We start from the raw sequence: 27,402 nt of genomic DNA on the forward strand, positions 1-27,402 counted from the left end.
AATGGTTGGTGATTTTGTTTAATTCTTATAAACTTGTGTTTATTCTTCACCTCTCCTCCACAGCTGCTTTTTATCCGTCTTTTGGTTTTTGTACTTCAAATATTCTAATCTACTCTCAACACATTTTGAACTATGTTAACAAATCCACTACTTTAGAAATCCAACTTTTTCAGGCTGAGGACGATTTAACCAATTTAACAAACAAACCACCTAACTTGAAATTGCCTCAAATGAAAGAGTTTATTTGGGGCATTTTGAGTTACTTACATATTCTGAAAGTCTGGATTCTAAGCTTTCCAATGATGTCAAACACATAGAAATAAAAAAAGAAGTTGTTTTTACTACCAGTTGTGTGCATGAATAACATTTTTTAGGTCTATCTGTAATTTAGAAGCAAAATAAAAGAAAAATAGATCCTCTTCTGCACCATTAAATATAAAATTAACCAGCAGTTCCTATCGGTTTTATTAATTTAATAATTTTTAATTAAATAAAAATAATAGCTGTTGACGTGTGAGCAGAGCATTATAAGCGAGCAAAGTTGTAAAAAAACAAACAGTTCTTATTTTACTGGAGATTGTTCAAAAGAATCGAATCGCTACTGAACTTCACATGAAAACAACTTGGCTTCCTCCAATTATATAATCCTGGCGTTGTTTTCTTTCCATCTTAAGCTTTTGTTACCACAATCCTTTGCTAAGCTAATTGTAGCGTCACACTTTGAGCTCACATCACAGCAAATAAACGGTTGTTTATATGCAGTACCTCGCGGACCAATGGGGGGGGCCTGTGGACCTCCGGTGGTCCAGGGACCATAGTTTGAGAAACACTGCTTCAGAGCACATTTATTCACACTTGAGGCTCTGAGCAGATCGCACCCACCTCTCGGATGTGATGGCCACGCCCTCCAGGAAGTCGTGGCGGCCCGTCTCGCTGAGGCGCTCCTGCAGGATTTGGATGCCCTCCTTGACGTCGCGCAGCTGCTGGCTGTAGCACTGGATCTTCTGCTCGATGTCGGCCAGCTTGCGGGCCGTGTCCATCTCCAGCTCCTCCAGCATGCTCTTCTGGCGCTCTCGGAGGAAGCGGTGAAGCCGCTCGAACGCATCGCCGATGGTTGCACGGAGACTCTTGGCTGAAGACTGAAAAAAAAAAAAATTTCCTGGTTGTAAAAGCTGAACCCATGTAAGATGGTGAATGGATAAATGCAGGTCACAGTGCTTCAGTGCATATTTCCTGACCGCTGTTAGCTTTTCTGTAGAGTTGAGGTCACAATGGCTGAACTTTAATTACACAAAACTCAATAAATCTAGGGTTTGCACAGCACTCTAAACTCTGTTAATATTGCATAAACAGTAATTCATTGATTCAGCATGTAGATGTGTTGATTTTATGAAGCTCTCGGGAGTAATACATGTACACAACCATCCAACCTGAAAATAAGGAGTATTTCAGACAACTGTACAGAAGCAGAAGAAAAGGAACAAAAATAAAAGGCAAACATGAACAGTCACTAAAGAGAACCTGAGTGGGAGGACAGGTGGGCAGACAGAGGAGAGGAATCCATTAAAAATCTCAGCAGGTTCAAGTAACAGAAGAATCCAAAGAGGAGAAATGTTTACAAAAATAAGATGTGCATTTAAAGAAATGAGTGTTTGCATAGAACAGAAGGCCTGATTAAAAACAAACAAAGATGCATACATGCAGGTAGGCCTGTAGCTACAAGGAATAAATGAAATAATCTCATAATAAATTAAAGAGAACCAAATGCTTGTTTGTTTTCATCATGTTTCTTTCAACCAAAGAGACTGGAGGAGGAAAAGCTTCATTTCAGACTCCTTCCCTTCTCTTTTCAAGGCTCAACACACATAGGAGGCGACGTTGTCCCTCTCCATTCGTTTCCTGTGCAACCCGTCCAATGAGGCGACAGTCGCCCGCGCTCCTCCAGTCAAACCACCAATAAAATTTGAGCATGTGAAATTTTGAGCTTGTTGCGACACAAGAAAGCTGAAGTGAACCTGTGAGAGACGGTATGTTGCATTTGTTGTAAGACAGAAGCAACTGAAAATGCATCTGCATCTAAAATGTAATCATCCAACACAGTTTTCCCAAACTGAAAAAAAAAAAAAAACCCTACAGCCAATGGGCCGTCTCCGTTTTACGGACAGTTCACAACCACTGAGGTGTTTAATCGACAAACTGCAAAAAGGCACAAAATGGTGCCCAGCAAAACGGTTCGCTTAATCACACAAGAGATGTGAAAAAGGGACAGAGACTTTATTTGGATTATTAAAATGTCTTCCATTTCCAGTGTTAAATGTTCTTTAGAAATTAGTTTATTGATTTTTGAGACAGTATAGTTGCATTTTTATACCATCATAACAGTGGAAAATGGTCTTAAAATAACATGATCTTTTATTGCAATTTATCATCAGGAAAAAATATCGTGACTTGCCTACATACAACCACATCTCAATAGATCAGTCAAATTCTTATATTTTACAACTTCTACTCTAACTTTATGAAAAACAGCAGCTGTATCTCTGAACTTTTAATTCCTCACACCCACAATTTCCTCCTTTCAAGCAGCAGACGTGATCCTGCTGGCCGGTGCAGACAGGTAATCTCTCACTTCCTGTGTGAGCTCGTTAGAACGACGATCCCTCGGCGAGCCAAAGATTTCCTACCTAGTTAAGAGTTTAACTGATAGTGTGAAGAAAGGGGAGGACGACTGCAGCGGAGCAGCCATCAGTCACACCGACGTGTTTGTTGTTTTGGCCCAGCAGGCCGTGATGGCACTGAGTGGGTGGCTGCAGCCTTCAGAGACGTCAGGCTGAGTATTTTTCATCCAGCAAACCCCTGGTGAGGTTAGAGAAAATCTCAATTTACAGCACAAAACGGCAAAAGAGTTGTGAAATAAAGGTAACGATTTGGAGCTAAAATCACCGACTTAAAGAAGAGCAGGAGGACAGCAGATGTAAAGTTTGAATTCCTTCTGGCGCGAGAACTCGTCCCTCCAACTCTGAACTAAATGAAGAGCGAAAGTCCAAAGTCATTTCATTGTCAGCTACCTAAACGCATCAAAGATCAATGCTGCCAGTGTGGCCCACTTCCAGGAACAGCACTCTCTGCAAATGGATGTAAAGCTAATGAGATCAGCTCATTTCCAGTGAGCTGAACGACCTATATCAGGCGGCCAGAGAGAGTCGATAAAACGGAGAAGACCAGGACAAGAAGGCGAGCGATGCAGAAACGTCATGCAGAGACTTTAACAAAAATATTTGGAGGAAGTAAAAACTCGAAGCTCCTCTTTGGAAATCAGACATGATTTGCCTCCAGTGAATCCAACTGAAGGGTTTGTTGTGACAGGAGAGAATGATGAGTGTAAAGATGTGTGAGGTGGTGAGCAAATATTAACTTATTAACACAATGACTCGAGATTAAAAAGCTACTAAAACCAGGCTGTGTTAGAAATCACCTGGCAACCCAAAGCACCGGGGAAGTGAGATAATCAGTGACCAAACACTCCATACCGACTTAATAAACGATCCATTTCCTACATATGAGCAGATTGAAAACTGGATTCTGGTGTTTCACCTGCAGGATCTGATCTGAGCTGGATTCTCTTATTTTGAAAGGGTGCGTTCTGGTAATTGTTTGGATCCGGTAAATCTCAAGCCTTCTAGTTATAAAGTTATTAACAGGTTTGACTCACTTGACCCAACAAAACCTACACTGGGCAAGTGATGTCTAAAGAATTACATAAAACATTAACTTCAAACATAACAAGCATTCAGAGCGTCTTAATACGACATAAGATGTGAACCTTCAAGTAAGAAAATAAACCGCAGCACCTAAAAGTCCACAATCAAGGGCTTTTTTAATAAAACACAAAAATACAACAACCCCATATGGACGATAAATACAGCTTCTCTGGACCTTCAGATATCAGTAATTTGGAGCTGCTGAGTTTACACACAGCAGGGAAAGTGGCAGTGATCAGTTGAAGTCTCTGTGTGAGAAATGACATTTGTGTTTAAAGGGAAATGCTTACAAGTACCTTGGTCTCCGTGAGCTGTCTCCGCAGGAGATGGAGGGCCTCGGAGTGTCCCTTCTCGCTGTCCTGCAGCGAAGCCAGCTGCTCCTTCATCTCCCTCTGCAGCACAAAACAACAAATCATCAATACATGGCCAGAAACGTGTCGGAGCAGCAGATCCCCAACGCATCCAAACATGTTTTGTGGTAATTTTAAAGCACTCGACTTTTACTTTGAGCTGAAAGATTATAGCTACTCTGAAATAACAGTGGGAAGATACTTCCTCCCAAATCCTGTTGTGTTAAGATAAAATTATATTACTTGTTACAGCTCCGTTTGATCGGATATGAGGCGGCAGAGATTTAATCCTCAACTCCCAAACAAATAAGCCAGATGGAGAGTGAGATATGAAAGAGAATATGAAATCTCTGGAGATTTCAGGCTGTTGTCAGAGAAAACTGGGTCTCATCCCAAGTCAGCAGGCAAAAGCTTCAGCGAACTCCACCTCCAAGTCTGCCTGAGGCAAGAGACAGGTGCCGAGATTAAAGAGAGAAACAGAGACTAAACCCCAAAATGTCTACGGACCGAGGCCTGCATGCACTGCCGCTAATAAACAACGGCTACATCAAGAGATTACCGAGCAGAACCTAAAAATCACTTCAAAGAAAATTCATTTGGAGTCCAGCATTCATAATTACTTGATAATGATATAATTTGCAGAATTATAGAGAAAACATGGTTTAAGTCCTGAATGGAAACATAAAGAAAGCCATACAAAGAACGATTAATCAAAACAGGCTGCTTTTGGAACTGCAGTGTATTAAAAATAATTTTCACTTAATTTTATGAATGAAGTCCAAGGTTTTCAGTGAAACAAAGCAAAAACTTCAAGAAAGGAGATAAGACATGAGCATGAGTAAAATCCACAAACCAGAAGCAGATAGAAAAACTTCAACATCTGATTTAAATTTTTATTAATCCAATAAAAACTAATTTGTGTTGATCATTTAATTTGATTTAGGTGGAAAAACACTTAACATTACAAAGTTGGATGTAGGTCACAGATAAGCAAAAATAAATTAAAATAAACCCTGAATGGAGGCAGAAGAAGAGGATTGCTTTGGATGTCGTTCTTGCCACTATTTGGTGAGGGTAACACTGAGGGACATATAAAGTGAAATGAGATTTGAGATAAGAATCACTTCTGAACAAAAGCACAAAAAACAAAAAAAAATCCAGCTGAACACTTCGTGAAAAACTGGAATATATGCAAGAAAAGATCTTTGATGGAAGACGATATGCAGAGGTTCCATCAAAATAAGATTTTTACATAAAATCCCTGCAAAATTTCAAGAGGTGTAAATGTAGATTTGTGGAAATGAATCCAGGTTTCTTTCAGAACAGAAACGAGGAAACCGTGTGTTGGTGCAGAGAGGAAGGAGCGTGACTCTCCATGTTAATGACAGGAGTGCGGCAGGCTCAGTGGGCTCTCCGTCTCATCGCTGCACATTTGTCTGCAGCCGTTCGTCGGCTGCTGAGGTAGAGCGGGAGTGACAGACTGGCAGAGAAAACATCCTGCTCCACTCCTGGCTGGCTGACTGATCAGGGAAGGGCAACTTTGAGCTCAACTGAGGTCACACAGACAGACGCAGCAGCAAGAACTCGTCGGCTTTTAAGTTAGATATGGATTTACTATGTCATCACAATATCTTGTGGTACTATTGTGATAATAAAGGCGACGTATTTGCTACCTTTTTTGTTTAGGTAAATGTATGAATGTGACTACATGACACAAACGATGGCCCCCACAAACGCAAATACTGCTCTTGAAAAACATTTCCATTTATAATGCACTTCTTTAGGGTTATTTGCATCACTAAGATTATGCATTAACTATATTTAATTATACTTGTACATTTATTGATAAAACAGTGGAGAAAAACAAAAGTAAAAAATTAACAATACAGACAATATAGGGCTGGATAATGAACCAATAAAAATATATATCACAACAGACATGTAATTAATATCAATAGTTAACACTTGTGACAGAATATCCAATATTAAAAATAAAGAATATTCACTGAACTGCGATCCAGAACCGCACAGCATTCTGGGAGATGTAGGAAAGGCTTCAGCTCATCAACCTCTCACAGCGATCCAAGCTAGGTTGGTGGAATCAACTGACTCACTCGCTCTTTGGTTGCCTAGCAACAGTCTATTGAGTAACTTTTGTAGCAGTTTAGGGTCACCACCTCTACCTCACAACTGCTAAAAAGTGAAAATTGTAGATAAAAAAGATCAAGCCACCAGTTTCAGATATTTAAAAGAAGAAACTACCGGAAATCAATAACTATCAAACTGATATTAAATACTTATATTGTAAATACAAGTTTCAGTCATATCGTCCAGCCCTACAATAATATATAGACAGTTTTTTTTAATCATTAATTGGAATTTAAGTAATCATGGTAAAAGATGAACATGATAAATGTTCAACTCAATTTTAGCCCTCTCCTCACCAAAATTAGACGTACAGTTTGAACATTTCTCTCCGTTATGCTAATGAAAGACGGCACTTAAAAATAAACTTTTATTGGTAGTGTGGGTCCGGATTTAAAAAGGCAAAGGAAGCTTTTATAAGGAGTAAAAATGAACCTTGGTGGTGCCATTATCCCCTCTAAGGCCCTAAACCTCATGTATAACACGCAATTACATAATCCTGTAATCTTCCTGGAAGCAAAACGCATCCTTCATATGGAGACTTTACTGGAATGACATTTCTAGCAAAGTAAAAAGCAACTTTTAGACAGAATACACAAGAAAATATCTTAAAAATACAGAAAGATAGGATGTTTGGCTAGGAGAGGTTATAAAATGGAAACAATTAGTGTATATAATAATATAAAAACACAGATAACAAGTATAAGCAAACACTCGTAGCAGAGTCTGTGTGTGTGTGTGTGTGTGTGTGTGTGTGTGTGTGTCTCCCTCCTGTCCATCCAATCTGACCAACACGAGTCTGACATGACATTTCCCCAGGACGTCAAGCTGCAGGAAATGGGGGTCATGTCTGAAGGATTATAAATCTAAAACTCATTTCATCCTTCTGTCATTTCCTTCCTCCTCTCAGCCTCCTGTCATGTCAGCTGCTCCCAGGTAGATATACATGGAAGACATGAATAAAATAGCAGCGGTTTTTCCCCCACAGGTTTCTTAATAAAACTGCACAAGGCAGCTCTGAGCTTTATTACATCCACCAGCCTCACAGCCAGCCTCCGCTAAGAGCTAAATAAAACTACATGTGCCGCAGCCTGCATCATTAAAAGCAAATAGAAGTAATGAAGCCTCACTAAAGATCCACTTACTGGACCAGGAATACAGAACAAATCCATCCTCTAATGTTTGGAGAACCTTTCATGTCTGTTCATTGGCAGTTAACCACAGAAGTAACCAGCAGAAATCACAGTGATTTAATGGGGCATCATTAAATCCATTTGACAACATCCATTGCGGTGAGGTTGCAATTCTGTTGCAGATACAAAGGTAAATAGAAAATCAGCAAATAACAAGAAGACCTTTATTATTGCGGTACGCGTCATCTCTAGGTCATATTTTACATAAAGAAAATACCGTCAAGTAAGCGATAAGCAAAAGGTATAGTTAGAATTCATATTTGTAGTTTTCTGAATGATCATCAATCTTTTAGTATGGACTGCTTATTTGGATTTTTACCAATATTTTGTTTGAAATGTTGCTAAATATAGCAAGAAAGTTCCTGACTTGGCCACAGTGAACATGCAGAGATGAGCTGTAGGTTGGGTCTGTCAGTCAAATATCTGTCACAGCACAGCAATAGAGCCAGTGGCTGATTTTTAGTGACTGACGAGATCGGCTTCCCTTAAGTATCAGCCAATCACCGATCTTCCAAAATTAAGGGACTCAAGGTCACTCCCAGGGAGTACTTGGTGAATGCAAGAAAAAAACATTTAGTTTTCACAAAAAGTAATCAGTTTGGTTGTAAAAAGAGTGCCAAGAGAATTAAAGATACGATTACTTGATGTGTGGGTGCAAACTATTTAGCAGTAGGAATACTAAATTAGTAAGATATTGAATAAACTCCCAAAGCTAAAATGAATAATCTTCACAAAACATCAAAATACAATTTGGGAAAAGTAAGATACGAGCAGAAAAAAGCTGATGTGAAAACAGGGGGGAAAAAAGTACTAAACGAACAGTTTTCAAATCAAGCAGCCACTTTGCTTATCTCAGTGGCCGGCTGTCTTGACGATGACCGGATGAAAAGTGACAAGCTCGCGTGTGTTCCTGTCTGCACAGTTCAAGGACCTTTCACATCGCTCAGCGCTGCACTAAGTGAAGCCTGAGGACAGACGGCAGTCAAAGAACTAGCAACAAACCTCGATCGGTAAATAGCAACGCTAACAAACTTTCACAGATATATAAGCTATGCATTTTTTACCTCAAGCTTGGCTTTGTTTTGTTAGCAAGAAGGGTAAAAGATTACAGCTGAAAATTCAGCACTAATTATTTTTGTGTAATTTTAATCAGTTTATCTAAACAGTTTATCTCAATGTGTAAAATTAGGGTGTGAATCCGAAGACATAACATAAGTCATTCAAAAGCATCACCTACCTAGTTCTTGTGAAAAATGTCTAAGAATATTGATTTATCGTCATGAAAAATGACTATTAACAGTAAATAAGTGACGTACCGAAGACCATTTCAAATGGGAATGGTTTTTTAAGAACAATATTTGTGCTTATGGCGATATGAATGCGGTGCCATTAAGCCACCGCCATACAGTTACCCAAAAAAGTAATAAAAGAACCTTTTTTTTCTAATCATTATCACAATAGTACCACAAAGTAACACGGTATAATTCTACTTCACCTTGAGTAGCCGGTGTAGTTTTGGTTGCTCTGTTCAGCAGTCGAGCGTTGAAGACAAAGCATGAACAGTAGGGACGCTCCAGCAGCAGCCTGGTTTTGGGTTTTATTTTACAAATGATACCGGTTGGATGCAAGCGCAGCATGATTTATGTTATTAGCAAAACAAACAGCCCAGACTGTGCACACAAAGTTAAGGTAAGTCAAAAATTTCTACTCATCTTTTTGACCCTTGAACTCACTACTAGAGTTTGTGCTGCAACCTTAGTGTGCCCTCTTCTCCAGTTCAGGTCATAAAAAAAAAAAAAAAAAAAGGAGGTACCTCTTTAAATTGCACGGAAAATCAGCTGCCAATTCCAAGGAAAGAAATTTGCAAGTTTATTTAGCTGCAGTAAACATGCAACGTAAAAGAAAAACAAAGACATCATTCAAACAGAAGGAGGAAGAGGAAGCAGACATGCAAGCAGTGGTTAGGAGTATTTAGACAATAAACCAAAATATAGCTGAGCCTTTTCATCAACACTTTTCTGCAGAATCCAAAAGAAAAAGTTGGAAAAAAACAAAAATCAGGGCAACAAAAATAATGCAGTGTCAGACGCTAAGCTCTTGTGTTTCTGGTGAATATGAATAGGTTCAAGCTGTGCTTTACATTCCAGGGCGTCACTTCTTCCAGCATCAGCAGAGCCTGCAGTCTCTCCGGGGGGGAACCATTGTGTCCACGCAGCCTGAGCTCAGCCTGAGCGCAGCCATCACAGCCGGCCGGTGACAGCTGAGCTGACTAAGCAGGCCGCGCTCTGAGGTCTGGAGGAAAGTTACACTGTTCCCCTTTAACATGTGGCCCAACAAAACACAGGCAGGCTGGTACCAGAGCACATCGAACACGGCTGCTAAACCCCAGACGAATGACGTCAAGATGCACTGAATATAAAAAAAACCCTAACGTAGGACTCAACTGGATATTAAAAAAATACTCCATACCATTTTTGAAACCACGGCAACATTTTTGAACAGCCAGGTCTAGTCGAGTGCAAAGAACATTAATTAAAATTAGGGCTGCAACTAGCGATTATTTTAGTAGTCTATTATTCTCACAAAGATTAATCAGGTAATTGGAACTGATTTTTCATTTAATTATTAAAACATTTTTTATACAATATTAGAAATACATTAAATATGCAAAACAACAAATTCAGTTCATTTTTCAATAATCATTTTATTGCCCAAAATGCAATAACAGCTTGATCATTTGTATCAAATGATTAATCTGCAGCTAAACTATACTTCCAACAAGTTCAATTCTGAGTAGAACATATTTACAAAGTTTTTTTTTAAATATTTTTTTTAATCTTGGATGCAAAATGTAAATCTTTTTGTACAGTTTTGGCATAATTACTGCTCCGAGTGTTGTTCTTTCAGCAATTGACCTTTTGAGTCTGTATGCTCCAGTTGACTGAAATTACTAAATTAGTTGAGAATTATTTAAATAATCGATTCATCTTGATTAACACGATTAATCGTTTCAGCCCCATTTTCAATATGACAGTATTTTAATCTTCTTGATCAGGATACCTGTGATCGCACCTCAATTGTGGGCCTTCCTTTCAAGCAAAACAAAATATTGAGCAACAGCTGGACAATAAAACTGTATTTTAAGAGTCAGACAATTTTTAAAAATCCAGTTACTTTGGGATCCTTTTACCACAAAAACAAAGTATAAAAGAACCAAAATCCGACACTAAGCTAAAGAATATCCTTCATAAAGCCTGAAGCTGTACTGGTGAAAGTTACTTCCATTTTCTAAGAGCCTCTCTAGAGAAATCTGAAGTTCATTGAATCCAGGAAAAACTATTCTCCAAGTCAGGTTTCCTGTTTTGGTACATTGCAGAACATCTCTCCGTTTCTGCAGAATTTCTTTGAAACAACAATTGCCTGTAAGCTCAATATTAACACGAAAGGTTACACAACATTCTCACACAGTACTCCATCCATGTGCAGAGTAATTACAGTTTCAGACTGTGTATAAAAAGGGAAACTCACACCACCAGGAGTCAAAAATGGGTCCCTTTTTCTCTAAACTATCCACACCAGCGGCTCTGATCGGTGGCCCAGGTAACTCTGTTCAATTCAAAAACGTTCATGTTCTACGGAAAACTATTAACGGTTGTTCTGTCTCTGGCCACTGGAGCACAACACGTCCGAGAAATGTCAAATAACACGCATCAATTGTTATGACACAGTTTAGATGAACGTGTTTAAAAACAAAAGGCCTTCAAAATGGAGTACATTGTTTTGTTGAACCGACAATCTGCAGATATAAAAAATAAAACCATAAAAGCACCAAACTTCCTCAATTTTCTAAATGGATGTTTAGAAATGCAGAAAATAGCTAAATAATTCAGCATAATGGTTTGAGCAGTGAAATTTGGAGCAGGTATCCCTGCTGATAATGAGCCCGAGTTAAAACTTAAATAAATTCTAAAAAGAATGTGGAAAAATGTCAATTTCAAAGAGTTTATATCAAAACCAGAAGAACCCAAAGAATCTGAAGCCAATGTCGTTTTTGTGGAGAGACCATAGATGTTTTATGTCCATGACCTGAATGATCAGACCTCCACTGGAGATAAAAGTGATGACTACTCACCTAGAGTTAGATGAAAACGATGACAAACCAAACAAGGAATTTAAAGGGCTGCATTGTGCATTTTCCAGCGACATAGAGTCATTCTATACACAATCAGGTAACTGTTATTTTCAGTTGTGATGAAAATGCCACAAGGCAGCTCAACTTGCAAGAAATATGACTTCACAGTCTGATGCCTTAAAATTGGCCTGTCTCTTTAAGAAGCTATTGCTCGTTCCATGCCATCACAACAATACTTCTAATTATGCCGTTTACATCTGTTCTTGGAGTCCAAGTAGTTCATACAGAGCTCATCAGACTCGCCGTTCCACCAGGTGTTTGCTAGTAGCTGCTGCTGCTAGTCTGGAGGAGCTGAGTGGGAGGAAGGGGATTTTGTGAGGAGATACAGAACAAGCGTTCAAGGATTTTCTCAAGCATGCATGAAAGATTCAAAGCAACACTCCAGGAATGTTTTTGATGAGGGAACACCATTATAACATTTTATAAAGCTAAAAAAAAGTTGATTTAATTGAATTCATGAAGGTCAACTTTCAGGGTTAGAAAGATTAGAGCAGAAAACAGTTAAAATATTGCAGTGAAGAGCTCAGTTTACAGATTATAAAGCCAACATGCTCAGTTAGTGGTAAGACACCATTGAGAAGATTTGTAAAAAGCTGCAAGTTGAGTGGAAGGCCTAATGCTGGCGGCCTTCACACGTCCTCTGAATATGGGGCACGTCATGTAAATGATAAATGCTCAGAGGCCGCTGCTCCACTTCCTGAAGGGAGAAAGGACACGCTGTATGCAAAGGTTTCATCCCAACCGTGAGCAGCTAAAATAAAAACTGCAAATCGGTTGAGTTATATTTATACTAGATTTATAGCAGCTCATCTGCTGACCAAGGTCTACAGAGTTGGCACAGCAAGTTGAGTCAGGTATCAGACGTCACAGTGCAGCAAAGTAGGGTGATGTGTGACGGGTTTAAGACAAACGGATCCCAGAGCAGCGAGTGTTGCGTTGGATAATCAACACAGAGAATGAAGAGCCATTAAAGAGGAACAGAGGGACTGCTGTTGGTTTTGGAGTGGAAATCTGAGGCGTTTCCTGATAAGAGCGAGCCGGCTGCTCGTCCCTCGCTCCCTGTGCTTCACCTTCAGCCTGGAGGCTTTTCCAGCTCAGCCTCTGCTGCCTGCTGAGCCGTTCCTACATTGGTACTCCAGAATAAGTTCCCAAGATGTGCATATATTTTTAACAGCTGAAGCAGAGCGACTGACAGGTGGACATTTCAATTTGTTACAAGCATATTATAAAATTTCTGAAATATTCAGAGTGTAGCAACCATTTCCAGCTTGTTTCGAACAAGCCATCAGTCAGCCCTGTCAGGAGTGAAGGGCTAATCTCAGAGAGGGTTATACATCACCTAACAGGCAACTCATTAAAAAGCCTCATCCTCTGCTGTCTGCACACACTGATACTTAAAAGAAACTAAGGTTAGCTGCAGCAAATTAAACCAACAGCAGCCCATAATTAGTGATTTACTACTAGATTAAACTTTATAATCCAAACTTATAAACTATCATACAACAAACAACAATGGTAAATTGTTGGTCATTTAAAATAAAAAGGTAGATTTCAGTAAGTTTTTATTCAGTCTCTTTATTTGTATAGAATCAATTGTACACAACAGGGTTAATCACAATGTACAGGAAAACAAGAGAAAAGAGAAGAAACGTTAAAAATAGAGGGAACACACAAAATGTACTAATACAATACACTATATTATAAAATAAACTATTTACATATTTAAGCAAATGAAGAACTGATAGAAACATCTAACCTTTGTGGATAAGATGTTGATTTTTGATTCCGTGAAGGTAGTGCAAAATGGGAGGTATAATCTGATATAATCTGATACAGATGGAACCATGCAGATACTGAATATCCACAGCCCAAGAATGGAGCCTTGTGGTACTTTGTCAGCTTGGATTTATAATTACCAATTTACAAAGTATTTCCGGTCTGTGAAAGAAGATCTGAACCAGACAATACTGTCAACTTCTTTTAATCTGTCAATCAGGATATTGTAATCAACTTTACCCAATGTGGCAATCTGATTCAGTAAAACCAAGATACAGCGGCTATTTGTGTATCAGTATTTAATAATTTTTCTGTGGAAAGTGATTCCAAATCATTTTTTGTGGAGTATATGTAAAGTATTTGAAAGAAAATGCATCTCAGAAAGATTAAATGCATAAACAAAATGCTACTTGACATGCTATTGGCTGGTGTTTGCAAAGCAGCCAATCAAGAGGAACCATTCACTTCCCTAACATCTGATTGGCTGTTCACCAAAGGGGAGGCATGAGGAAGGCGGTGAACGCCAACTCTGGCAATCGTGCCAAGATTTCCAATATCTTGGTGAGTACTAAGGTATATTTGGTGTTTGAACTATTAAAATAACATTTATAAGAGTCTCAAGTTTTCTCAGATTCCAGATATTAGTTGGTGGTGAATACACACTGTACATGTTTTCTGATTTATTGTTGTTACAACAAGTAATTAAGTCCGTAGACATAATAATAATAATAATAATATAATTCTCCCATCGATTCACACAAAGATAAGCAGATCTGCCTTAAAATCACACTAAGTAATGAAAGACTTGGCCATCAGCACAGTGGGTGAACCCAGGCTTTCTGACTGGATGTCCACATGTTTACCTCAACTGGTTGGAGCTGGAATCAGAGGATTAATTATAATTGAAAAAAGTAAGCAGGCAAAAACAAGCAGCCAATTGCAAGCTTAAGCGTCCCAATATTAATGCGATGCCATTAAAGCACAAATGGATTTCTCATTGTGTAGACCTCTTTCATTACGTTAATAAGCAGCATGTGCTTCCGATCAATGAGGCATAAAAGGAAGCTTAAAGCTTTATAGGAAGCAAAGCTTTGAAACCAGGGACCGTTTTACTCCTCCTCTAACCTTAGCATGATGCAGTCCAGGAAACAAGGTGAAAGTAAAGGTTTAAGGAGTTTGATTAAATATTTTACAGCCTTATGGTTGACAAATCATTTCAGGTAATGCACATGAACACTTGGTGGATCATTCAGGCCAAACCACTAAAACTATATCTTTGAGCCCATATATTGTCATTTGTTATGGACAAATTGACTTTTAGCAGCTCAAACGTACAAAGCTGTGAAGAATAATTTAACCCCCTTACAGATTTTTGTTTTTGCTGTACTTGCACTTGTTAAATGTTTTGCAGATAAGCAAATGTTGATATTTGAATATCCAAACCGACACAACTGTAACTCCGTCTGGTTTGGTTTTAAGTAATAACTTCTTAAACCACGTAAAAGGTTTTTTTTTTTTCCCCACCATTGGTAAAAGCACCTATCACTTATGATTACTGGTTTGATCTAAGCAGGGAGCAGAGTTTTGCTTTTTCACAGATTTTTCTACACCTTTAAATACATTAATCTAACTTTTTACCCAGGTTATCTTTGTATAAAAACGTTTTCTTGACAATATTGAACACCCAACTGAGACGAAGAGAGGAAAAACTATCAGCAAGGAGGAAAAAACTTTTTGTGATCAAGGAAAATAAATTGCTTTGGCTCTCAATTTCTTGGCAGGATCAAACTTTGGAATAAGCCGTCCCTGTTCTGGTCAATATTTGAATTGTTCTGCAACGATTTTTCTCATGAAGTGAAAGTCAAACAACCGTAACTGAGACAGAGGAGATTTCTTCACTTTCTTCCCAATTTCTTCCATTTTCTCAGGGGATTGACTGGTTGAGAGGCAGAGCTTTCTTATCTGGAAACCTAACCCACTGCAGGTAAGGCTCCCAGCATAAATTACTGTGGTGACAGATTCACGAAAGATACTGACAATCTTTAACTGGGCTCAACATTATCAAATATCACCAAGAATGTTAAGCAGTACTATGCATGAAAAAAGAATGGAAGAAGTGTTAAACACTATACAACAATAGGCCTGTCTCGATAACAAATGTAGCTAAATTGTCCCAGAAATAACTGATCACTGGCATTTTGAGACCATTTTCCACTGAAATGACAAAGGTATAATAATGCAAGTCTTTAAGATCAGTAAACTCATTTCTAAAGAACATTTAACACATTCTAAGACATTTTAATTATCCTTTAATTATTCTAAATAAACAAGCAAACCAAAAACAAATTAAATGGATTGTGAAGCCTCGTAAACAAACTTGCCCTTCAAAATGTATTAATTAGGCTCAGATGGAAAGGAAAGGCAATACTGCCAGTTACAACTTATTAAAAAATAAAAGTGTTAGAGCAAAATCTCTTTAGCGATTACAAAAATTGTCTTTGTATGACCTTTTTTGTAGTTTGCAGATTAAACACCTCAATAACGGTAGATTGTCGGTAAGACAGAGGCAGCCCATTGGTTGTAGTTTCTTATTTTTTTTCCAAGCTGAGAAAACTGCATGAGATGATCAAGTTTTAGGTGCAGATGAATGTATGTTGTATTGCCATTTTTAGTAACTGTTTGGTTAAGGTTCACCGCGGTAACTCAGTTTGAGATTATGAATATAGAAAAATTACATTAAATAATCAGTTACTATTGAGGAAAAAGTTAAGAGCTTCTGATTTTGAAGAAAACTAGACAGATGAAGACTATTTAGGATATCAGAGTTTCTGCAAATATGCAGTTACACACTTTGAAGTTGGGGAAATTTGTGACTGAAATCTAGATAAAAAAAATATGGATTTAAATGCAACTTGGGTAGCAAACCAGAACCACACAGCATTCTGGGAGATGTAGGCAAAGGAAAGACTTTAGCTGCTCGACTTCTCATGGCCAGCTAAGCAAGGTTAGTGGCATCAACTAACTCACTCTTTGGTTACCTAGCAACAATCTGCAGAGTAACTGGCACAGCAGCAGTTTCAGGTTACGCCACCTTGCCTAATAACTGCTTAAAAATAAACAGTGTAGCATGAAAACTCTGGATGAAACAGGAAAGGTCATGCCACCTGTTTGGCAGTGTTTCAGATATTTGAAACAAAATTATCGAATCATTTACTGAAACACTTGGGTTTTTAAGCCATATCATCCAAGAAATGTTAAAAATCAAGTCAGTCCTTAGACCACTTGGGTACATAATTTAAGTTCATTATTTAAATTATCAGACAAAATTGATTATAAATGTGCATGACCCGTTTAGACTGGAGAAACTCTGGATAATTTCAAACTCTGAGTTTGTTTAACAGTTAAGAGATGACATGCTTAGATTAACTGGTGACTCCAAAGAATTCCCAATCAATCAATAACAACCATAAACTGAGAAATCCGGGTGGTTCAGTGTTTTTCCAATCTTACCTTTTCCCTGGATAAGATCCAATCACAACTCAAACAACAGATTATTTTTTCCTGCCACAATGTGACGACACTATTTATTAACCCTTGATATGTTCATGGTTAACTCCTTTTAATGACAACCAACTTCAGTAAGATCAACCTCCAGAAAAAGCTTCAGGATTAGCAAAGACTTCATGTCGTCAATGGGCTCACGTAATGTGTGCCCAGGGAAAAAATATCCCCATGTGTAAAAACATGATGTTATTGCAGGCCAACAGCAGCCCGAACAGCACAGATAACTGGTTTATTTGCCTTCATTTCATCTTAGCAGCTGGAGCCCGTTGTTGTATCTGGTGTGTGGCTCGCTGCAGGCTGCAGCCCGGCGCCAGCTCCATCCGGCCAAATAAAGCGCGTGCCTGTTTCTTTTCCACTCGGTCCTCTGACTTCACATAAATATTTACAACCTGTGCCTCTTTTGTCACATCCCTCTGTGACACTACAGACCAAGCCAGTTCTGCTGGATCCATTTTAATTCTGGTTTCCAGTCAGCTCAGCAAGTTTGTAGATCCCTGATGATTTCTAATAATGCATGTGTATTCTTCTTTTTTTTTGGATGTTGGCCCAGCAAGCAGAAATCAGCAGATTCAATCAGCACAGCTCTTAACTAAATATGTTGAATCTTTATGAGGCAGTTTTAAAAGACCATCAAATGCAACAAAACATAAAAATACATACATTGTATTATGGCTAGCTAAATGGAGCAGAAAGTTTTAATCACAATAATAATGATAAATATGATAGTAAAGAGAATTTACTTCACATTTTGTGGCCAATACAAAGAGTCTGAGTCCCAGACAGATAAACAATGCTCTAAAAATAAAGCTAACTCCATTATCAAACAGGTTACTTGTTACATAAAGTGCTGCCACTGATTGCATTTAATAATATTTTCCCATCTACTAGTATTTGCTAATGCTCTCATGGATCAAACAATGAAAAATAAACATAATCCAGTCACATTTCTTTTGGTTTTTAGTTACCTTATGTATTCTTTTTTATTGTATGTCAAAACTGAATATACAGTTAAGTGTTTTTAGAGGCTCAAATATGAGGTTGTGGTCTCCAAAGACATCAGTCAACTGTAGGTCACTTTTTATATGAAAAAAGAAGAATTGTATAATAAATGCAGCTTACCACAGCAGGCGTAGAAAAAATAGTTTTTCGATGAACAAGCAGTAGAAAAAATTGTGCATTACAACCTGGAGCTGAAAACTCTGTGCGGCATCAGAGTTGTGGGAGTGTTACCAAGTGTTTTCAGTTCAGCAGAGATGAACAAAAGCTGCCTTTTGTTTTCACAATCTTAGTAATCTGATGTTAACAAAGAACTGTTTAATTTTGCATAATTTACCTAATCTCACTAAACAAAACTCAAAACAAGATTTCCAAGTGGGGAGGGTCGAACCGGAAACTTGGTGCCATGGGAATATTACCACATTTTTCATCAGCCGCACTAAAGTTTCCCATGTGTGAGCACAGAAACGGAGCAACAGACCTTCTACACGCCACTGAATGAATACAAGGCCAAAACTAATGTAGTTGAGTAAAAATGTTTTCAGTCTTATTCTCCTTTCAACAATCTCTTTTTGTCAGATAAAACTAGAAAAAAACTAAAGTATACACAGAAATAAAATACTAAAGTCTAAGTTAAAATGTGCTCTGAAAGTAAAGCTGCACATTTTCCATTGGGATTTGAATGATTAAGTCACATACTTTGTACTAGACTGTCAAACCATGTCCAGCAATTTTTCGGCTTTTGCAGGAGCTTCAGGTTTGTTGGTAAACAAACTCTGGTTGCATTGTAACGGGTGAAAATCTCCAGGATTCAAGACTTTCTCCCAGTGACCCAGTAGGTCAGAGGCATGCATCCGACTGATTGGGAGCTTAAAACGAGGTCTCCTATCAGCAGCTAGCCTAATTAAATCAACAGCAAATCACGAACACTGGGAATTACAAGAGATTACAGCCCGTCCAGCCTAGCCTAGACCTCCTGAGAACAATGGCCTGTAATCTGTCTTAATTCCCCAGCTAATCAACCCAGGGCTCACGGTCTCCTGGCTGCAGAGGGAGGGAGCACCAGCTCACATCCACGCAAACATCAAAACAAACAAACAAAAACAAAGACATCGCTCTTCAACGTCATTCGCTTCAGATGAGGAGCATGAGTCTGCATTAAGTTTAATACAAATCCACAGGGCATCTTTTACATCCCGACATCGCCAGAAGATTCATCAAGCCTCAAAGTTTAGTGCCAACAAATAATGTGATCCAGGAACCCAGGTTCCATTTAAATCCTATACAGAACTGTAGTAGCTTGAGCTACAATGATTCATCAGGACAGCAGTTTCATCAAAACCAAAGAATCCTTACCAAATCGCTACAGCTATGAAAAATTCACTATTTTGAACCATTATGGGTCAGAAGAAAGACTTCAAATTACTATTTACTTTCACCTTGCACATTTGCTTTAATATTTTTTGTCTTTTGTACTTTTTCTTTTTTAACACAAGAACAACGTTAATTTAGCCTCATCCTAGCAAGTCAACTTATAGCATTGTTGTGTGCAAAAAACAGTTTTTCAGAGGACTGCGTAGATGCATTACTTGGTATGCTGCTACATTTGCAGTGGGTTTATACAATTTACATATTTTAGTAATGAAACAATCATCCATAAGTCTTGCATTTCCTTAAAGTTCTGTTTGAATCAAAAGCTGTACCTCTGTCAAAACAAAACAAGAAAAAACAGGAACTCATTTTCTTTGACTGAGACCACCCAACCAGGTTAAAACTAAAATATTGAAGGATTAAAAAGACCAATTATTCTTGCCTATTTTGCAGAATATCATCCATCCATTCACAGTCATTAATCATATGATATCAGATGTGTTAAACATAATTTTTGCAGTCAAAGTTCAGGGGTGAAATCGCAAATATCAAACTCATTGTAACATCAGTGCGTGCAGTATTCATATAGAAACTGACTATTTGGAGCACAATAATTGTTGGTTAATATATTCCAGGTGTTATAAATGTGCATTTTTCATGCTAAAGTAATATTTAGCCAGTTGGAAAGAATCTATTAGCAGAAAATGCTCACATGGGTCAAAAAAATGGCATTGCCAAAAATCCTAAAGGTCACATAGTGATGGAAGCACAGATGAGAAAGAGAAGAAATAATAAAATGCATATATTTCCCATCTGATGGCATCATCGCAATATTTTCCAATATCTTGCAACCCAAAGCAGGGATTTACATTTTTTCAGCAGCTTTTGCCGTCATCTTTTCCGCCCTGCATTTAAATGTTCATTTGACATGAAACAAGACGAACTGCGATATTTATTCCCCTTTACAGACTGAACACAAATAAATGTAATGCACAACAGATGCACAGACATCTGACTCACTTAAGTGAAGTGCAAACCGAGTAATCATGCAAACAAGACCAAGTGCTCGATGCAACGGATGTGGCATCAGCTCCGGCTCTCCTCCAATCGGTGCAGCTGTTTATCTGTTAATCTATCAACAGCGTGGGCTGAAGTAAACAAGCCGCCTGGTTCTCTCCCGCCTCGAGCATCATCAGCGTTATCAGTAATAAGTGCGGTACGAGCCGCAGCTTCTTCCTGGAAGGGCATATTCTGTCAGGAGTCTTCTAATGAAACGTGACTGATCTGCCTTTCCCGATGGCTTCACGTTGTGGATGAAAGAAGCCTCTCTGACATGCCACGCTGACACACTACCAAGCTGGAAAAAAACTCATTTGTTTTGGGATTGGTTGGGTGGGAGCTGAAGTCTAGCTGCTTTATAAATAACATTCATCCACAGACTTTTAAAAAGAGGCTTCTTTTCACAGGAAGTTGTAGAGAGCAGAGCATCAGCTGAAAGAAAGAGAAGCGGACTAAGGAGAGCCACGGGGAATGGCAGCCATGGGTGCCCTTGAAATTGCCTGACTCATTACTGCAGCAGCAGTAGCAGCAGCACTGCCATGCGTGGTGATGGCAGGCGCAGGGAGAGCTCACGGTCAGGCGCTGAGGGTGAATGACAGCGTGTTTTTTTTTTTTATTATTCTACCTGGTGAAGACTTCAGAGGCTGCAAAGCTCAACCTCCATTTTCAAATCATTAACACGTAGAGAGGCAGATGGAAAAACACTTTTAGTGTTTTTAACATTAACCTCCTGTTTGCTATCAGATAAGAAAAAAAAAAAAAAACATTGACTGAGATGTCAGCTGCAGTCTGGGCTTTACCGAAACTAAAAATCAGCATGACTGCACAGTCCTCCAAGCACCTATAGAGCAGTATAGAAGTCGAATCCGCAAATATGCATGGATAGCAGCAGGCTGCAGTCCATTTCCTCCGTTATCTGCTGCTTTTCTGCTACTAGGTAGAGCGGAAACGTATCCCGAGGGTGAGCCGACGGCAGGGAAGAGACAGTCCAGCCCTGCAACACGGAGGACGCTCACAGCTCACTGGCAGTCCCCATCATCCCAATTAAAGCTCAGAGGATGCTGTGGCTTCCATTATGTCCTCTGCAGGATCTCACTGTCGACTTTAGGCCACAGCTGTTTGGTTAAAAAAAAAAAGAGCCTTGTTTTTTCCAAACCCAGTTACCATTACAGCAGTCTGGGCAGTTTCCATGATACAACTCAAGAATTTTAAAATAACTACCGTCAGAGTGTCATGCTATGATACAGTGATCCACAAATGGGAAAAATTTCTTCCTCTGTGATCCAAACATGAAACCACATCGTGTTAAATGCGGAGACGTCTGATTGGGCGAATAAACCCTCAGATCCATTCGCTGTACGGCTAAAACTCTTTGCCATCATCCTCACATATCTAATCAATAAAAAACGACTTTGTTCCACAATGCGATTACTTAAAAAGCTATTCTGTTGTGTATGTGGTGTTAGGTTAGAAATGTAGTAGAGGACGTGTGAAACCGAGTAAAATTACAAGCGGTAAAGAGATGTGTAATATTCCAATAATGTTTTTATATTGAAGAAATTGTAATAAACAGATGTTAACCCTCAAATAAAGTAAAGTCTCATTAAAAGGAGGTAATAAAAATGTGGGAAAGTAGTAAGGCATATTGACAAGGACTCTCTCTCTCGCCAAAAAAAAAAAACAAAAAAAAAAAAACACCCCCGAAATTAAAACCCTTTGAGTCTTTTTAATAAAAACCTTCTTATATGACATGGCAATTATTTAAGGCTAGAAACAATCAAGACTATCTGTAGTTATCTGTGTTTATTTAGTGCTAAAGTTTCCTTTTTCAAAGATGCATCTGTCTTATTAAACATAATATATAATATTATACCTTTTAATTTCTCAAACAACATTAAAATGCCCCTTATTTACATATGGGGGAAAAACAGCATTATAAGTTTTCTCTTTTTAATTAAAGGTTATTATTTAAGGAAGACTTAATGATATCATAAAGATGCAAAAACCAAAACAAAACTTCAGATGAGAGGAAAGAAAAGTTTGGCAGAGGTGGCAGAGCACGCCATGGAAAAACGTGCAGAAGCAGAGCTGACTGGTTATAATGGAGCGTTATAATATGACCATTATGGTTATGGTGGAAAGCCAACGCCTTCTATTCCAGCTGTGTGCTACAACACAACCTTGTAGGGCTGTTGTAAACGAATATTTTAGTAATCGAGTAATCTATCGATTATTCTTACGATTAATCGAGTAATCGGATAAAAAAAATTACAAAATGAAATATTGGTAAATCTGGCATAATACCGGTGTTACTATCAGATATCAATATCAGTCCAATTTTTCATATTTGAGCATCCCTAACAGTTGCTTTTTGTAGTTTAGAAAACTAACCTGTAACAATAATAGCTCACTTTCTAAGTTAACCAGAAGAAAAGTTATAGAAAAATCTGAAATTATATTGAATTTAATAACAAAGAGGCAGGCTAACAAATATGCTTATAAAAAATGTCTACAATCCAGCTTTTAGTTTAATCTTCAGTGAGTTTAATAGATTAATTAAACTCACCTTGCCACCTAACCTGTCACGCTTTGGGTTTGAAAATACGGGAAATGCCGCCTGGAGTGGGAGGAGAGGGCGAATGAACGAACGTAAGATGGGTGGAGGGGAGGAAATAGACCAGCGGACTGACGAACCGTTAGACCGGGGGACGAACACGGGGGAAAGCAATACGGGATATTTACGACACCTTCACTGGTCACACTCAGAAACTCATCTACCAGCCATGTACGATGCGCTCCGCCACCCGTTTCTTCAGACCGGGATATGAAATTTATTGTGCGGTTCGTCGGTAAAGCTACATTTACACGGTAAGCATCAGCTACTCAGCCGCCCGCCCTGTTCAGGCTATCCGCTCACCTCAGCGCTCTTCCCGCCGTTCGCTTTCAACCAGCAGCCCCGGAGGAGAAATGCTGCCGTACTCCAGCATTCCCCCAGTCATTTTAAGGATGCTTATTGGTTCCCCAAAAACGATAAAAAGTCGGGCATTATCATCAATCAATTAAATCCCCACGGGCCAATCTTGAAGATTGGACTTTATGCCGCTGAGACTTAGCTTTTGTCAACAACTCAGAGGCGGAAGTGAGAGCTCCGCGCAACGCAAATGAAGTCCCGGCCGGAACACGGTGCGCTAACTAATAAAACATAAATTAACGAAGCTTCGAGGCAGGTACATTTTCCTCGAGGAATTTTAGTAATCGAGGTACTCGAATCATTCGAGGAATCGTTTCAGCCCTACAACCTTGTGTTACCTCTTAGGGCAAATCTGTACTCTTTAGTCTGTTTTTAACAGTCAATATTTCAGTTTATTATTTGAGTAATTTAATAGCAGCAAAACTGGATCCAATTCTAGTTGAAGGTGCATTTTTTTTGCTTTGGTACTCTACATACAAATAATATTCTGTGCCATCCCTGATGATGTCCAGATTAAATTTGATCCCAATCAGAATATATTGGCTCCAAGGGAAATCTCTGCAACGAGCCAAACGGGAGACAAATCCTCCCCGATCCGTCTGCAACATCCTTCATGCGCAAGCAGGCAATTATGTGCCGACTGGCCAGGTGTGCACACATCATCATGTCACAATCAGTGGTGGCGTGAGTTTGTGGTTTAAAGCGTCGGCCTCGTAGGCACTTACGGGGTGGAAAAGACCGCAAATCAGCAGGAGGTAAAGCTCTCAACATGACGAGGCTTACGGTCTGAGGTCAACATAGTGACATGGCAGGCTTAGGGGATTACATCCTCCACACACACACACACACACGCACCAAAAGCACGTGCTGCTGGTCAGCCAAAAACCCGTCAACACAGAGAAACGGCGGAGACGGCCTGACGTAACAGATGGGTGACATAACTGAAGGACTGGAACGCCAGGTCGTCATTTTAAGAGTTTCATAATAAAGCGGTTCTTATGCAGAACCGTTTGGCATGAGAGCAACCAATTCTGCAAAAATAAGAATAGTGAAGTTCATTCAGACTGTTAATCTTGTCAGCATATTGAAAGCTTTGTTTACTCCGGATGTGGAAATTAAATTGTAGCTGTTAGAATGTGAGTGCATTCGTGAGGTGTTGTCTAAAGGATGCCGTTTGTGCAAAAAGGTAAACAAGTGCATGTTAACACCATTCTGCTTTTTAACTCTAAAGAGCAGAATGGTGCCAACACTCCTGGATCAGTTAGAAGTAAAAACAAATGCATCTATACAGTCTTCTGCATGTCTATAATGAGTGCTGTTGAGTAAAGTATAACTTACACCTTTGCACAGCTGATTCAACATGATGATGTTTGCACAGGATACCAGTCCAACAAGGACTGCTAACATCTTATAATGCAGACTAGTTCAATGTTTCTTCAAAAACGACAAAAGACAATTTCTAAAGCTATAATAGGCAACTTTCATAAAAATGTTTTTATATATTTGTTAAAATTATCAGTAAGTCATAACTGTAGAATTTCAGACAGAGTGGAAAAAAAAAAAAAAATTAAGTTCATGTGCTTCAACTGTGTAGTCCTACGATCATCTGCAGAAACAACCAATCAGAGCCAGAAGGAATGTCTTGGCACTGTTAATCATGCCTGTGTACTTGCTGCTCACACATTAAAGTGTAATTTCACAGTTTTAGGGAATCAGGATAGAAAATGTGAATTCAAGTCTCAGATACTTCAAAGTTGTTAAAATTGGCTGGATAATACCTCACTTTATGAAAGATCGTTTCACACACAGATATCAGAGTAAAGGACTTAAAAAAGCTAAACAACTTGATAACGAAGGCTGGTTCTGATTTGGAACAACCATGAAACCTCTGGATTTTATTGTGCAAAGACGGATTCTTCATAAAAATAAAGAATATTACAGACAACTCTGAGCATCCTCTTTATGAAGCCAGTACACAACAGAGGGTATTCAGAGCCACAGTAACACAGACTGCTACAGGAGATTCTTCCTGACTTCAGCCATCAACAACTATAACAACTGTTAAGAAATTGAGTCCTATTATCTATTATTTTTTGGCATTTAGACTACATAAGAATTAGATTTGCTATATTTTAATTTTACATCTCTTACTCATCATTAATGAAACATCAAAACAATAAAAGGTGGCTTTTATATATATATTCCCTTAATAATGTAACCATTCATCAGTTGGAAAAGAAAACAATTATGTGATTAACTGATTAAAAAGTGAGGAATCAATTAATCACATGATAAACGAAAATGAAGGGCAATTTTCTTTACAAAAACGTAATTCGTTAATTTTACTTCTGGTTTTGGCTGCGAGTGGATTTCATTTCCATTTTATTTATCATTTCTGGTCGTCGTGTTTTATTTGGGATATTTAAAATGTCCTCCAGTTCCAGTGTGGAGTGTTTATTGATCTTTAAGAGGGTGAACTTGCACTACAATGCCATCATCAATAAATTACTTGGAAAATAGTCTCAAAAAAACAACAATAATGTTATCGTTTATCACAATAATTTCCTGGACAATTTATTGTCCAATAAAATATGTTATCGTGACAGCTGTAGTCATGTATTCAGTTAATGAACTGAAGTGTAGCAGAAGTTTGATGGTTCCTCCCCCCAACAATATAACCATCTATAGTATCTACCAACCAGTTCCTTATATGCAAAACAAGAAGGCACATTAGATCTGTCGAACTGATTCCTCCATCAGCAGCTGTGTAGTGTTCCCAATGCAACTGCTGGCTGCTGTCACCAACAGCAGGGAGCAGCAAAACCTGATTGACTATGAATCACCTCTGCAGAAAAATGGAACATATAAACTGGTGGCAGAAAAAAAACACAAAACGGGTAATGAAGTGAGACGATGAACGACAGTAAATGATATCCTGCTGGAAAGATGAACTATACAATTGTTTTGGTGCAATATCTGGAAACCCGGGTGTGCTCTTTTGTTTTTGGTTTATTCTGACTACCCTTAAAATGATTTAAGTTAATATGTAATTTTTTTTTATTTTTTACTGAAAACATTTCAAAGACCCAAACAAAGGGAAATTCAGAAAGCATAGGGAGGAGAAGGAGACACAGCCGAACTAGACTTGAATACAAAACAGCTCAACAAATAGGGGCAAAGTTCTGGCTCTCTACCTATCAAATCCTATTTTGCTCATCAGTGAACTTTCCCACACTACAGAATCTCTTAAGGTTTAATTCATAACAGGCCACCAAGCTGGTTTGGCATGTGCCCCTCTGGCCACATTAATGCTGCAAAGAGACCTGATTGCTGCTGCTCTTTAGCACATCCTCACCATATTGTTTTGGCATTTAGCTAAGCACTGTTAAGCCTCATGTTAAGTGAAGTTTGAGCCTGCAGGCAGAGCTCACACACATTCGTTTCTATTTGACACAAAGCTCTCGTCTGTTTACTGGAAACAGAAAAGAAAGAAAATTATGTAGGCATGGCCACTATACACACACATCGTATTACGGATTAAATGCAAAAGAAAACACACCCACTATGAGCTGCTTCCATCTCGTGCTCGTTTGTCGATTACATAACAAACCGTAAAAAAAAAAAGTCGAGAAGATGCCAAGCTTATCAAGGGTCAGGGCCGTTTCCGACGGAGCCTGAGCGCTCAGCATTGTGGAGCTGGGTAAGCACCCAGAGCTCTTGCCAGAATACAAAATGCCAAAATGCCGCCTTGAAAAGAAGTCCAAGCCGCAGGAGGAGCTGCTGTCCAAGAGGAGAGCAGCATCTTGTGTTGGGCCTAATTACTTCTGTTCAAGGATTTCACAGTTTTTACCTTTCTCAAGTCTTCCGTACAGAGGCCGATATAAAACTGAAGAAGACTGCACTGATATTCACAGAACCTGGTTATATTTATGCATTAAGTGGGAGCTGGAGCTCCATTTTCCCCAGCAGACGTTATGGTTCTGACTTACCAATGTGTTTACTTGTTAGTGTGTTTAAATCCTTT

The 27,402-nt window shown here is 38.8% G+C and overlaps 1 protein-coding gene across 2 annotated transcripts in view; it reads right to left on the reverse strand.

Moving 5' to 3' along the window:
* trim62.1 (tripartite motif containing 62, tandem duplicate 1) overlaps positions 1 to 27,402 on the reverse strand; it is a 45,725-nt gene that overhangs the window by 9,899 nt on the left and 8,424 nt on the right. For both annotated transcript variants that reach the window (XM_015000756.2, XM_015000755.2), the window contains exons 3-4: positions 4,058 to 4,153; positions 883 to 1,139 (exon numbers count right to left, since the gene is read on the reverse strand). In XM_015000756.2, the coding sequence (XP_014856242.2) occupies positions 883 to 1,139; positions 4,058 to 4,153 (353 nt within the window). The remainder of the gene's footprint in view (positions 1 to 882; positions 1,140 to 4,057; positions 4,154 to 27,402) is intronic.

This window comes from Poecilia mexicana, unplaced genomic scaffold (genome assembly GCF_051168715.1).
Source record: "Poecilia mexicana isolate PSO_F unplaced genomic scaffold, ASM5116871v1 scaffold_5, whole genome shotgun sequence".
Lineage (NCBI taxonomy): Eukaryota > Metazoa > Chordata > Actinopteri > Cyprinodontiformes > Poeciliidae > Poecilia > Poecilia mexicana.